General features: G+C 50.3%; 2 protein-coding genes across 3 annotated transcripts in view; one reads left to right on the top strand and one right to left on the bottom strand.

Moving 5' to 3' along the window:
- The window catches only part of LOC125000629 (kalirin-like), a 29,534-nt gene extending 23,266 nt beyond the window's left edge, over window positions 1-6,268 (bottom strand). Inside the window, exons 1-13 of one of the 2 annotated variants that reach the window (XM_047576187.1) lie at window positions 5,808-6,266; window positions 4,006-4,080; window positions 3,812-3,926; window positions 3,063-3,255; window positions 2,742-2,965; window positions 1,859-2,174; window positions 1,510-1,632; window positions 1,208-1,399; window positions 995-1,126; window positions 764-898; window positions 584-676; window positions 336-458; window positions 137-253 (exon numbers count right to left, since the gene is read on the bottom strand). In XM_047576187.1, the coding sequence (XP_047432143.1) occupies window positions 137-253; window positions 336-458; window positions 584-676; window positions 764-898; window positions 995-1,126; window positions 1,208-1,399; window positions 1,510-1,632; window positions 1,859-2,174; window positions 2,742-2,965; window positions 3,063-3,255; window positions 3,812-3,926; window positions 4,006-4,080; window positions 5,808-5,862 (1,893 nt within the window). In that variant the 5' untranslated portion in view covers window positions 5,863-6,266. Of the gene's footprint in view, window positions 1-136; window positions 254-335; window positions 459-583; window positions 677-763; window positions 1,127-1,207; window positions 1,400-1,509; window positions 1,633-1,858; window positions 2,175-2,741; window positions 2,966-3,062; window positions 3,256-3,811; window positions 3,927-4,005; window positions 4,081-5,807 lie in introns of both variants that reach the window. The other variant, XM_047576186.1, reaches the window with a different exon arrangement.
- A 908-nt stretch (window positions 6,269-7,176) lies between these two features.
- LOC125001236 (IQ calmodulin-binding motif-containing protein 1-like) lies at window positions 7,177-13,513 on the top strand. Its single transcript, XM_047577158.1, has 13 exons — window positions 7,177-7,444; window positions 8,211-8,340; window positions 8,417-8,585; window positions 9,196-9,313; window positions 9,384-9,459; window positions 9,529-9,801; window positions 9,873-9,982; window positions 10,146-10,264; window positions 10,392-10,458; window positions 10,531-10,634; window positions 11,805-11,954; window positions 12,106-12,173; window positions 13,296-13,513. Exons 2-13 carry the CDS (start codon window positions 8,214-8,216, stop codon window positions 13,511-13,513), a joined length of 1,599 nt encoding a protein of 532 aa, XP_047433114.1. The 5' UTR covers window positions 7,177-7,444; window positions 8,211-8,213.
- The last annotated feature ends 11 nt before the right edge of the window (window positions 13,514-13,524 follow it).

Below are 13,524 nucleotides of genomic sequence, written 5' to 3'. Positions count from 1 at the left end.
CAACATGGCAGCATGACAACATGGCAACATGACAACAGGGCAACATGACAACATGGCAACACGGCAACATGGCAACATGACAACAGGGCAACATGACAACGTGGTAACTACAGCCGCTAACTGGACTCCTCCAGACCTGCATGCGGAGCTCCAGGTCTCGAGCTGCCTGGTAAATCTCCTCCTCCTCACATTCTCCGGACTGAGCCAGCTGGTCGGCCGCCTCCAGGAGCTTCTCAGCGTTGGTGTAGGTGTTCTGGAGCAGAGCAGGAGAGGGAACGTTACAGCGGTTCTAGTTGTGGTTCTGGTTCTAGTGTGGCTCTGGTTCGGTCCGGTACCTGGGCCACCTGCTGGAAGTCATCGTGGCGTTTCTGCAGAGCTCGAGCTCGATGCAGAGACTTCCCCACTCCGCTGTGTTTGTTCAGGAAGACCTCACCATGCTGCTCCACCCAGTCCAGAACCTGAGGGACGGACCAGAGACACCATCAGGATCAGGATCAGGATCCGGATCTGGATCTGGATCTGGATCTGGATCTAAATCTGAACCTGGATCTAAATCTGAACCTGGACCTGGATCAGGTCTTACCTGTCTCACGTCCTGTTGAAAGACACAGAGCTGCAGGCGCTGGTGGAGGCGGAGCTTACGGTGCTGCCACGCCCCCTCCACTTCATGGTGACCCTGCACAGAGTAAAGACACCTGTCCTCAGTCCACCTGTCTGTCCGTCCTCTGTCCACCTGTCTCTCTGTCCTCCTGTCTGTCCTTACCTGCATCACCTGGTGTAGAACTCCCATGATGCCGTGCGTGGCGGTGGTGAAGTCTGGTTTGGTCGCTGTGTCTTCAGACTCGGTTGCCGGGCAACGCTGGAGGACGTCCAGTAAAGCTTTACCGCTCTCACTGACCTGTGGACGGACAGGAGGACAAATGGATAGATACAGAGAAGTGACAGAGAGACAGAGACAGTGGACATGTGGACATGTGGACATGTGGACAGGTACCTGTGTGTAGCTAGCAGAGATCTCCTCATTCAGCTCTTGGTGTTTTTTGATCGCAGCCTCCAGCTCTGCTGTTGCCGATGGCAACGAGTCTTCAGAGGACGCCTGGACCCAGCCCTCGACCCGGACCAGGAACTGGACAGAGACATGGGACAGACAGAGACATCAGCTGACCGGTCCAGCCACCTGGACGGAGGACGGACGCCTCTTCCTAACCTGCTCCGCCCCCTGGTGGAAGCTGGTTGCCATGGCGAGGGTATTGCTACGCTCCTCCAGAGCCGTCGTCAGGGACTTCCAGTCGTCCTGTAGCCGTGACGACACCATGGCGATACGCTCCGCCCCGTAGTGACCGGCCTCAGCCAGCCTCGCTGCCACGGTAACCACGCTGTCCACGTTCACACTGCCGTTCTGACACAACAACAACAACACACAGGTCAACACAACCACAACATAACAACACGTGGGTTGACACACTAACACACACACAGACACACACACAGACACACACAGAGACTGACCATGCAGTTCTTGGTGAAGTGCTGGTTCTGGTTCTGCAGCTCCACTGAGTGTTGGTGGTTCAGACCGACCTCAGCCAGACTCTGGAGGAACAGCTCCTTACTGTGAGAGATCCACTCCGACATCTGAGGACACACCCACCCACCACTTAGCATTAGCATCACACTTAGCATTAGCATCACACTTAGCATTAGCATCTCGCTTAGCAGGAGCACCCACTTAGCAATAGCATTTCAGTCAGCAATAGAACTTCAGTTAACAGCAGTACTGTGGTTAGTTCCACTGTTAGCAGCAGGTTTTGCTGCGGTACCTCGGAGCTAAGCCACTGATTACCCATGATGCCTCGCTCACCTTAGCGGCGTCCTGCTCAAACAGGTGCAGCTGCAGCGCCTGGTCCAGGTGCAGCTTCTTGTCGCTCCAGCTCTGCAGCAGGTGGCTGCGTCCCGCCTGCAGCCGGTCCAGCAGAGACGCCACCTTCGGCGCCACGCTCTGGAAGTCCGCCCCTCCCGACAGCCAGCTGCCATGGCAACCACCACTGTCGTTGGAGGAATCGCCGTGGGAGGGGCCCAGGCGCATGCGCTGCAGCAAGCTCCGCCCCTCTCGGTCGAGGGCATCGACGGGCGCCGTGGCGATGGTGTTACGGAGACGACCGTGTTCGTCAAGAAGTCTGGAGAGAGAAAACATTAGCTCCTCAGCTAGCAGTAGCACCAGCTCAGTGGCAAAAGTCAGCTACTTCAATTAGCACCTCAAAGCTAACTTAATTGCTCAAGCAATTTAATTCCCACTTAAATTAGTCACAGTGCAGATTAAGTTAGCAATAGCAGAGATAAAATTAGAATGTTAGCCATAGCATTGAGTTAGCAATAGTGCCAATTTAACTGGCATGTCAGTTAGCAGTAGCACCAATGTCAGTTACCTTTAGCATGTCAGTTAGCTTTAGCCCTTAACTCAACAATAGTTTATAAGTCAGCTACTTCAACTAAAGCTAACTTAAGTTTAAAATAGCATGCTAGCAACAGCACCAATTCAATTAGCTTTAGCATGTCAGTTATCAGTAGCACCACTTCAACTAGCAGTAGCACCAATTCAGTTAGCTTTAACATTGCACAAATTTCAGCTACTTTAATTAGCACCTCATAGCTAAATTAAGTGCTAAAGCAATTCAGTTAGCAGTAGCACTTCCGTTAGCAATGGTGCGAATTAAATTAGCACGTTAGCAGTAGCAGGTCCTCACTTGCGGGCCTCGTCCACATCCTGGGGCTCAGGTATGCGGCTCAGCCCCGCCTCCAGCTGCTCCAGCTGGGCTAGCAGCTGCGTGGCGGCCCCTGAGAACTCCTCCAGGCCCAGACGCAGCTCGGTCCACTCCACGTGGTCGTACTCCAACGAGCCACCGAGGTCAGAGGTCAGCTGGGAGGGGTCCACAAGCCGGGACAGACCGTCCACAGACACCAGGCTGGTCTGGACACAAATGGACACAGGTCGGTTTTAGCTACAGCACAGGTGTCAGACATGAGGCCTTTTTTGTCCCCTATGTCACTATCTCCAGCTGTGGTACCTCGAAGCTAAGCTTGGCGCTGCCCAGGTTGGTCTTGTGTTTCTGCCAGAACGTGTCGGGCTTTATGAGCAGTGCCATGTGGATGTTGGAGGAAAACGACTCCTGCAGCGTTCTCAGCACCGGCTTCACGTTGTCCCACTTGCTGCCGCGCATGTCCACCACCACGGTGAAGCCACGAGCTCGGACGTCCTCGCTGAAGGACGCACAAAAACATTGTTTACAGCAAGTAGTAAACCTGGCAGCATTAGCAATTCAGTTAGCAGTATTAGCACTTCAGTTAGCAGCATTAGCACTTCAGATGGCAGTATTAGCACTTCAGTTAGCAGTATTAGCACTTCAGATGGCAGCATTAGCACTTCAGATGGCAGTATTAGCACTTCAGATGGCAGTATTAGCACTTAATTTTGCAGCATTCAGTTGACAACAGCCCTTCAGTTAGCATTGCAACTTCAGTTAGCACCAGTATTTGCAGTTAGCAGTAGTGATAATTTAATTAGCAGCTCAGTTTGCAACAGCGCCAATTCCATTAGTCACAGCCCTTCAGTTAGCAGTAGTAGCAGTAGCAGTGGTACTTCAATTAGCAATAGCACTAATTCAGTTAGCAGTAGCACTTATTCAGCTAACAGTAGCACCAATTCAGTTACCAATAGCCTTTAATTTAGCAGTAGCACCCATTCAGTTAGCAGTAGCGGTAGCATTTGCAGTAGCAACAGTTCAGTTAGCATTAGCGCTCTAGCTAGCAGCTCTACCTGGGTATCGTCGACAGGTAAGTGACCAGTCGGCTGAGGTCCTCCTGTTTTATTCGATCATGATTGGTCCTGGCCGGGAAGGTCAGGATGGGCCCGCCTCGTTTGTCCCGTCCACCTAGAACAGAAACCAAACACAGAACCATTAAAACCAGAACCAGAACCAGAACCAGGTCTGGTCTCTTTGAGTGTCTCACCCGAAACAAAGGCCACTTTCTCCCTCAGCACCGTCAGGACGTCGACGGCCCGGACACACTCGGCCTTACCGGGACCTGAAAGACACCCGGGACACATGGGACAATATGAAGCGTCTGATTGGACGGCGTGGAGGAAGTAGAGGACAAATCCTTCCGTTTTACTGGAGAGACAAGTGAAGGCTGCAGCTGCATTAGCCAGAGATGGGAAGTTACGAAGTACAAATACTTCAGTCCTTCAGTTAGCAGTATTCGCACTTCAGTTAGCAGTATTAGCACTTCAGTTAGCAGTATTAGCACTTCAGTTAGCAGTATTAGCACTTCAGCTAGAAGTAGCATTTTAGTTCTCAGCGGCATTTTAATTGGCAGTAGGGCCAATTTAATAAGCATTAGCACTTCAATTAGCAGTAGCATTTTAATTAGCAGTAGCATTTTAATTGGCAGTAGCATGATAAACAAATACTTTGTTGCTGCATCTGTAGTTTAGAGTATTTTTACTTTTTCTGCCTACGTCTGTTTACAAATTTCTGAACTTTCCTCCATGTTGGAAAAACAGACTCGTTACTTTTTTAACTTTGCAAACTGTGAAAATTAAATAGAAGGAAAATAACTTGTATTCCTTCCAGACAAACCAAACATGTGTCCACTCCTGCAGCCACTGCTCACGAGAGACTGGTCTGAAGAAGAAGCGTCAGCTCTCCTCTCATTGGACAACGTCAACAAGTTAGTTTGTCTCCATAGCAACAGGGACACATTAATGTGGACACATGGTGGACAAAAAAAGACACAAGAAGTTGTTGAGTTGTCCAGCGTATCTGTTCAGATATCTCCTTTTTTTCTGGAGTCTGTTTGTGATGAATAGAGATTAAACTTGAGCGATATTTAATCGCGATTAATCGAGATTAATCTGGTTAAAGGTTTTCAGATAATAACCAGAGTCATTAAAGGAACCAGATGATGATGATGATGATGACGATGAAGATGGATCCCTCAGACGTGTCTTGGCAGCTAACAGAAGCTAACAGAAGCTAATGAGTTGCTGGTGGCAGCTCGTGGTCTAGTTCCAGTGTAAACACAGACCAGCTGTCAATCAGGGAGGAAGATGGCCCCCAACAGAAGCTCCGCCTCTGAGCGGTGAAGAGATGAGTGGACGGCGGCTAACGCAGCTGCAGCCTCTGGTTGTCTCTTCTCTCCACATGAAGACAGTGGATTTACGGGGGGGGCGGAGTTTAAACCACTTGTCTAGAGGTTAAGTAGGAAGTGATGCTCCTCCCCCAGCTACCTGAGAGCCAATCAGATCGCTTGTTATGATTCGTCATGACGCCCTGAGTTTATCTGAACCTGTGATCTATATGTTCTTAGACCCCCCCACTTTAAAATGTTTTATGAATCAAATGTAATAAATGGATCAGATCAGATCGATGAGGGTTCGGCTGCTTCGTTAATTAACACCATTGATTGGGTTTAACCCCCCCCCCACATCCTCCTCCTCCTCCCAGACAGGGGGAGGAGGAGGAGGAGGAGAGGAGGTCTTTAATACACACCACATTACATCACACACCCAGTGAGTGAGGGACCAGGCCTCAGTTCCCACAATCCTCCTTGGTTGAACCCCCCCCCCCCCCCACACACACACACACACACACACACACACACACATGGTAATGTACACTAACACACACACACACACTCCCAGTATGGAGCCTATAGAACACACACACACACACACACACACACACACACACTGATGGAGGAGTGAATGGGTGGGTACTGGGGGGGGGGGGGGGGCATCATGGCGGCTCTACCTGTCGTCGCCAGGCCGTCCGGGCCCGCTTCTCCTCCTCCATCCACCGGATTCATCCTCCCGCCTCCTCCTCCTCCTCCTCCTCGCGCTGCTGCTCCTCCGCCTCCCTCCTGCTCCTCCTCCTCCTGCTCCGTTATGTACCGTCGGTTGCTCCGCTCCTCTCGCCTCCTCCTCCCTTGCCTCTACCCCTCCATCTCCGGTGCACCGTAGGATGTGTTCCCCCCTCCTCCCGGTACCGATCAGTCGGTCAGTGCTGCATCCTCCTCCTCCTCCTCCTCCTCTTCCTCCTCCTTCTCCTCCTCCTCCTCTGATGCTGCTGCTGTTCTTACGTTACCGTGATCCCTCACGGCATCGCTTCACCTCCCTCCTCCGTTATCGTTACTGCTGCTGGTTCCGTTACCGTAGAGCGGCCCCGGTGTCCCCCCCACCCCCCTGTTCTCTCTCTCTCTCTCTCTCCTCCTGCCGGTCCAGGCGGAGGACGCTCGGTCGCTCGGTCGGTCGGTGTGTTTAGGCACGCATGCGCAGTTAGGGGTGATGTGCACGGGAACCGCAGCAGCTGCTACACACACACACACACACACACACACACACACACACACACCGCCTCTGTCCGTTACTACAACGTTACTGGTGCTGTCGGTTTTACTATGAGCCCCGTTAACGGCACCGAGTCTGACGTCATCAAGTCACAGTTCACATCTGTACGTTATATTATATTATATTATATTATATTATATCAGGAAACACAGTTGAATATGTATTTTATTTACATTTATTGTATTTTTTATTTTATTAATGTCAGTTAAATATATTTATTTATTTATTTAGACTCAAACTGATGGAGGGATTAAGTGGAGTAGTGACCCCCCCACCTACTGTATGTGTCCTGTATTAAAGTCTGTTCATAAATACACAGCATTAAGTTATCCCTTATAACTTCACTAAAATATGTTGGTCGAGAGGATTAAAAAATACATTAAAAATGTCAAAGAGTTTGCGACAGATGTATTTAATGTATTTTTCATTTCATTAGTGTCAGTGGAGAAACACAGTTAAATATATTCATTTTATTTTAATTTATTTTCTTTTTTATTCCATCAGTGTCAGAGGAGAAACAGTGAAATACATTCATTTTATTTTAATTTATTTTATTTATTATTCCATCAGTGTCAGAGGAGGAACCGTTAAATGAAAACACATTTATAATGATTTAATCTAAATAATCATTCATTTAATGCCGCATAGTTCATTTACTGTCGATATTTAATTCAGCTGAAGCTGCAGCGCCACCTGGCGGACACACGTGTCTCTGTCGCAGGGGGCCAGGCCTCTGTCGCAGGACGATGACGTCACCAGGCGTTGCCCTAGAAACAGAAGCCGTCTAGCTCCGTGCTAACGGCGCTAGCTCCGGCACTAAACTCCTCACAGAGATAAATGTCTATGAACTCGGAGCTTTAACCCGCGGAATAAACCGATGTTTGGAAGTGAACCAATGAGCGGGGTGATCGTTTAACCGGTTAACGCGAGGGTTTGTGTCCGTTAATGTGACTTTAATCGGTAGTTTAGCCGAAAAACGAGGCTGCTACGGGACCGTGAGCTCGTTAGCTTAATGCAGGACAGGTGTCCAACCTTTCACAGGTGAGTGGACACACTCCTGGTACGTGTTTAATGAGTCAGTGTTAGCTTTAGCTGCTAACACAGCCTCAGAAGCTAACCCGGCTAACAGGCTGTAGCTCGTTCCCTGGATGGATTTAACTTTTAAAACATTTAATTCACCTTCAGCTGGAGGCTTTTAGTTTCATTTTTACTAGACACAGCTGTTATTTATGTTATTTAAGCATTTTATCATAAAAATATCACGACACAGCTGTTATTTATTTTATTTAAGCATTTTATCATAAAATCATCGAGACACAGCTGAGGGGTTATTTTATTTTATTTTATTTTATTTTATTTTATTTTATTTTATTTTAGCATTTTATCCTAAAATTATCAAGACACAGCTGAGGGGTTACTTTATTTACATAATTTAATTTTATTATTTAGCTTTGTACCCTGTGTGTTTATATTATCTTCTTATGTCATTTATTTTATGTTTTCCTAGTATATTAATGATATATATTATAATTTATTATGTTATTAGTGAAGGAACAGCTCAATGTGTAATAGTGTAATTAAGTTAATTGATGACATAGAACAGCTGATATATTGTCCATATATATGTATAATTCAGATAGTTATGTCCAGCTCAGGTGTCTGTGGGTGAACCTGCTGGTTAGTTAGTAGAAGATGAGATGACACAGTTATCCAATAAAAAAAGAGACATTTTAATCTTTAAAGAGTTGTTTGTATATATATATATGTGTTTGTATAGAGAATAATGTGTTTTTATGTCGTGAAGCAGCTGATGAACAGGATGAAGGAGGAGGAGGAGGAGGAGGAGGAGGCTCTGGTGTCGGAGCTGAAGCTGCAGCTGGACGATGAAAACCTGAACCTGGAGCAGAAACTGCGTCTCCTGAACACCGGCCTCCACGGTGAGACATGTCTCTGTCCCCCCGTGGTCCTGGTTCATCGTCCTCCTCTGAATGTCCCCGTGTTTGTCTCATTCAGACGTCCTGAGCTCAGCGGCCGTCCAGAGGAGCAGGACGGATGAGTTGACCCGCGTCAAGGCTCGGTTGTATCACAGCGGCGTCCTGAATCACTGCGTCCTCGCTCTGTCCCATCCCAGCATGCACCGGGGCGTCTGGAGCGCCGCCGCCACGCTAGCACAGCTCACCAGGTAGAGGACAGCACAGGCTGCTGGAAGAGGACATGGACGAGGACATGGACGTACTGTCAGCGTCCAATTTAGCTTTTAATTTGTTAATCTTAGCCTTTTAAATGGGTTTGAATTATTTTAACATGTCTGTTTTTTAAATAATATTTTTATTATTATGTATTATTATTATTTATTTCATTTTTTATTTAAATTTGATGATATGATTTTTAATCACTTGGATTAAACATATTTTGAAATGATAAAAAAAATAAAATTATGATATTTTTGCTTAATTTCTAATAATTTAAAACAAATTTGCCAATAATTTATAATTAAACATTTATTTAAAATAGATAAAACTGATGAAACGAAATAAAAACAATGAATCTTTAATATTTTTAAATTCAAAAATATATAATTATAATCTGCTTAGTTTCAAATGATATGACCCAATTTTAAATAAAATAAATAAATAAAATAAGTCATTAAATTAATAAAAAGTAAATATTTCTATAAATAAATACATATAAAAACCAAGGTTCTGCTAAAAGTCCTTGTTGTGTGTGTTGTTGTGGACGTCTGTCTCCGTCTCCGTGTCCGTCTCCGTCTCCGTCTCCGTCCCCGTCTCCAGCTCCTGCTGCGTGGGCCTGGACCCCGGACGCCACTCGGACGCCTTCCTCCGCCTCCTCCTGCCCTCGGTGGTGGACGGCCTCCTCTCATTGGCCGCGGGGCTGGCGAGGCGAGCGGAGGTGAGGCTGCGTTCAGGGACGACTCCGTAAACGTGAGCGCGGACGCTGACTGTTTGTGTTTGTGTCTCAGGCGGCGTCTCTGCTCAGGAAGGTGATGGACTCGGTGCGATGGCTCCTCTCAGCTCACACTCAGCTCACGGATCAAGGTTAGACCAGGACCCGGGTCCCTCACGGTAAAGACGGAGGACACAGGGGGTTGACGTCTGTCTCTTCAGTCCTCAGCTCCGTCCACTACGAGCAGATCCAGATGTGTGAGGACGTCTCCGTGTCTCTGCTGTGCGTCCAGCTGTGGACACACCTGTCCTCGTCCTGCAGGGACTTCCTGTCCCGACTCGGCCGAGACTCCGTCCTGTTGCTGCTCAACGAGGCCGTCGGCCAATTAGCTCTCAGCTCTGACCCTGCGGTGGGCGGGGCCTGCGTCCGGCTGATCCTCCTCATGGCCAATCAGCTGGGGCTCCGCCTCCACGCGCTGCTCCTCAACTTCAGAGGTCAGAGGTCACACAGGGGGGAGGCTGTGGGTCGGGGGGAAGGTCAGAGGTCACTGTGTCTGTCTCTGCAGGTCTGGACAGCCTATTGGACAAAGACTGGAGGGGGCGGGGCTTCGACCAGGAAGTGGACCAGCTGATTGGAATCATCCAATCAGAGAAGGACGTGATGAGTCCGTCTCAGGTGCTTCGCTGGTTTTTAACGACAGAAAGAAAAGAAACATGCCTCCACCGGCCAATCAGGACCCCACGTGTCACTGGTTGCTAAGCAACAGTGAGGCTGTGTTCAGTCTGTGTGTGCAGTGGTTGATGGAGCGTGACCTCTGACCCCTGGCCTCCCTCTGCAGGTGCGTACTGAGCATGTGCGGGCGGCCTGTGTGATCCAAGCGTCCTGGAGGTCGTACCAGACCCGACGCAGAGTGAAGAGTCTGAGCAGAGCCGCCAGCGCCCTCCAGAGGAGATACAGGTGAACTGCAGCTCCTACTCTGTAGGTTTTTACCTTCGCCAGCGCCCTCCAGAGGAGATACAGGTGAACTGCAGCTCCTACTCTCTGTAGGTTCTGACCTTTTCACTGGACTCTGTTCCTCCTGCAGGGCTCGGAGGAGGCAGCAGGAGCAGCAGAAGGAGGCGCAGCAGTGGGAGGAGGAGCTGAAGTATCAGGTAGACAGTAGATAATACCCCCCCCCCATAAAGACACAGAATGTCCTCACTAAATGTCCTCACTGTGTCCAGGTGAGCGTGAGACGTCAGAGAGCGAGGACGGAGTTCCACCGGAAACAGAGGAGGCTGCTGCAGCTCCTCCCTCCTGGTAAACGCCTGCTCCTCCTGCTCCTCCTGCTCCTCATGCTCCTCCTCCTGCTCCTCCTGCTCCTGCTCCTCCTCCTGCTCCTCATGCTCCTGCTCCTCCCACTCCTGCTCCTCATGCTCCTCCTGCTCCTCCTGCTCCTCCCACTCCTGCTCCTCCTCCTGCTCCTCCTGCTCCTCCTGCTCCTCCCACTCCTGCTCCTCCTCCTGCTCCTCCTGCTCCTCCCACTCCTGCTCCTCCTCCTGCTCCTCCCGCTCCTCCTGCTCCTCACGCTCCTCATGCTCCTCCCACATCACATCACACACTTCATTCACTCACAACTCCAGCCAACACGTGTGTGTGTGTGTGTGTGTGTGTGTGTGTGTGTGTGTGTGTGTGTGTGTGTGTGTGTGTGTTTCTGTGTCTGTGTGTGTGTGTGTGTGTGTGTGTGTGTGTGTGTGTCTGTGTGTGTGTGTGTGTGTGTGTGTGTGTGTGTCTGTGTGTGTGTGTGTGTGTGTGTGTGTGTATTGTGTGTGTGTGTCTGTGTGTGTGTGTGTGTGTGTGTGTGTCTCTGTATGTGTGTGTGTGTGTGTGTGTGTGTGTGTGTGTCTCTGTGTGTGTGTGTGTGTGTGTGTGTGTCTCTGTGTGTGTGTGTGTATTGTGTATTGTGTGTGTGTCTGTGTGTGTGTGTGTGTGTGTGTGTGTGTGTGTCTCTGTGTGTGTGTGTGTATTGTGTATTGTGTGTGTGTGTGTCTGTGTGTGTGTGTGTCTCTGTGTGTGTGTGTGTGTGTGTGTGTGTGTGTGTGTGTGTATTGTGTATTGTGTGTGTCTCTGTGTGTGTGTGTGTGTATTGTGTATTGTGTGTTCTTGTATGTGTGTGTGTTCGCTCGTCTGTGGTGGTGGTTGTGGTGATCTGTAGTTGTGTGTTGTGGTGTCTGACTTTGTGCTGTAGTGTGTGTGTGTGTGTCCTCTGTGTGTGTGTGTGTGGTGGTCTCTGTGTGTGATGGGTATTGTGTATTGTGTGTGTGTGTGTATTGGTATGATGTTGTGTGATCTTGTGATGTTACTCCTCCTGTGTGTGTGAATTGTGTAGTTGTGTGTGTGTATTGTGTGTGTGGTGGTCTGATGTGTGTGTCGTCGGATGTGTGTTCGTGTAATTGGGTGGTGGTGTGCGTGCTCTGGTGTACGCTGTTGTGCTGTGTGTGTTGTGTGTGTCGTGCAGACCAGTGCGCCCGTCCTGCAGGACTGTCGTATCCGTGCCGGCCCGTCGAGGATCCAGAGCTTCCTGGATCGCTGCAGGACAGACGCTCCACGGCAATCACGCTGACCACACACACCAGAGAGCACCACGGCCCAGGACGTGCAGAGTGCGGTCAGCACCGTCCCCCAAGACACGTCCCACAATACACGTCCCCACCACAACAACACAAGCGTCCCACAGAGGTGAATGTCCTCCAGAGACACGTTCCTCACAGAGACTACATGTCAACACACTTCGTCAGAGTGACTCACTGTCTCCACAGGACACGGTCCTCAAGAGACCAACGTCTTGACGATGAGACTACACTGTCCTACAGAGACGTCCAGAACGGTACGGTGTCTCGTATGAGGACGTGGTTCGCACATGAGACAGTCCAAGAGACAGTCCTTCACAGGTACCGGTGGTCCCAGGAGAGACACAACACAACACTGTCCTGACGAGGACACGTCCCGGGGACACAACATACAACACGTCCCCAGAGGACCGGTGCCTCACAGAACCAAACATCGAACACGCCTCACAGAGACACGTCCTCACAGAGAACACAACACACACACCATCACAGGACACACGCGCCAGAGGCACACACGTCCCACAGAGACAACACGCTCACAGAGACACCTCACAGACACAACACACCATCCACAGAACAACACGTCCCCACAGAGACACGTCCTCACAGAGACACACACGTCCTCACAGAGACACAACAACACAACACGTCCTCACAGAGACACGTCCTCACAGAGACAACACGTCCTCACAGAGACAACACGTCCTCACAGAGACAGACGTCCTCACTACCATGCCTGTCACCTCCTTCAGACAGTCTCTCTTCAGAAGCGTCGAGCCGAAGGCTACGCCCCACTCATAACACGTCCTGGATGTAGCAGGTTTTGCACCTCAGCGGCGGGCCAGAAGCGCTACAGCGAAGGTGGAGGAGAACCTGGCCTTCCATCCTGGTTGGTAGGAGCTTAACCCTCCTCCTCCCTCCGCTCATGCTCCCTCCGTACGCTCCTACATGCGCTGTGTGTGTGTGTGTAGTACGTACTTGGTCTGTGTCTGTTCCTGTGTGTCTGTCTGTTGCTGTGTGTGTCTGTGTGTGTGTGTGTGTGTGTGTGTGTGTCTGTGTGTCTGTGTGTGTGTGTGTGTGTGTCTGTGTGTCTGTGTGTGTGTGTGTGTGTGTCTGTGTGTGTGTGTGTGTCTCTCTCTGCAGTCGTTGCGTGTGTCGGTTGAGGAGTGCCGGCGCCTCCATGAGGAGGTGCAGCTGCTCCTAAAGCAGGAGGTGCAGGGAGGAGGAGCCCAGAGGAGGAGGAGGGAGGAGCAGCGGGTGGAGGCTCTGCTGGCTCACACACACACACAGCTGGAGCTGCTCAGAGGTAGCCCCTCCCCCCCCCCCCCCCCCGCTGGCTTTGCTGCTAACGCTAAGCTAACTCTGTGGTCTCCCCACAGAGGCCCCGCCCCTCTCTGTCGTCACGGTAACGGTGGCTGACTCCTTCCTCCGGCCATCGGGCCCCGTCGCCGCCCGAGCGCGTGACGCCCACAACGCAGCGCTGCAGGCCGGCCGGCGGCCATTTTGGAGGATGCTGGATGAGGACGGCTGTGGCCCCGCCCACTTGTTCCAGGACCTGGAGGAGGAGCTTGGAGGACTTTACCTGGGGGGACTTTAGACCAGAACATG

Source organism: Mugil cephalus, chromosome 23 (genome assembly GCF_022458985.1).
Source record: "Mugil cephalus isolate CIBA_MC_2020 chromosome 23, CIBA_Mcephalus_1.1, whole genome shotgun sequence".
NCBI lineage: Eukaryota > Metazoa > Chordata > Actinopteri > Mugiliformes > Mugilidae > Mugil > Mugil cephalus.
Note: the sequence above shows the minus strand (reverse complement) of the source record. Positions and strands in the feature narration are given on the sequence as shown.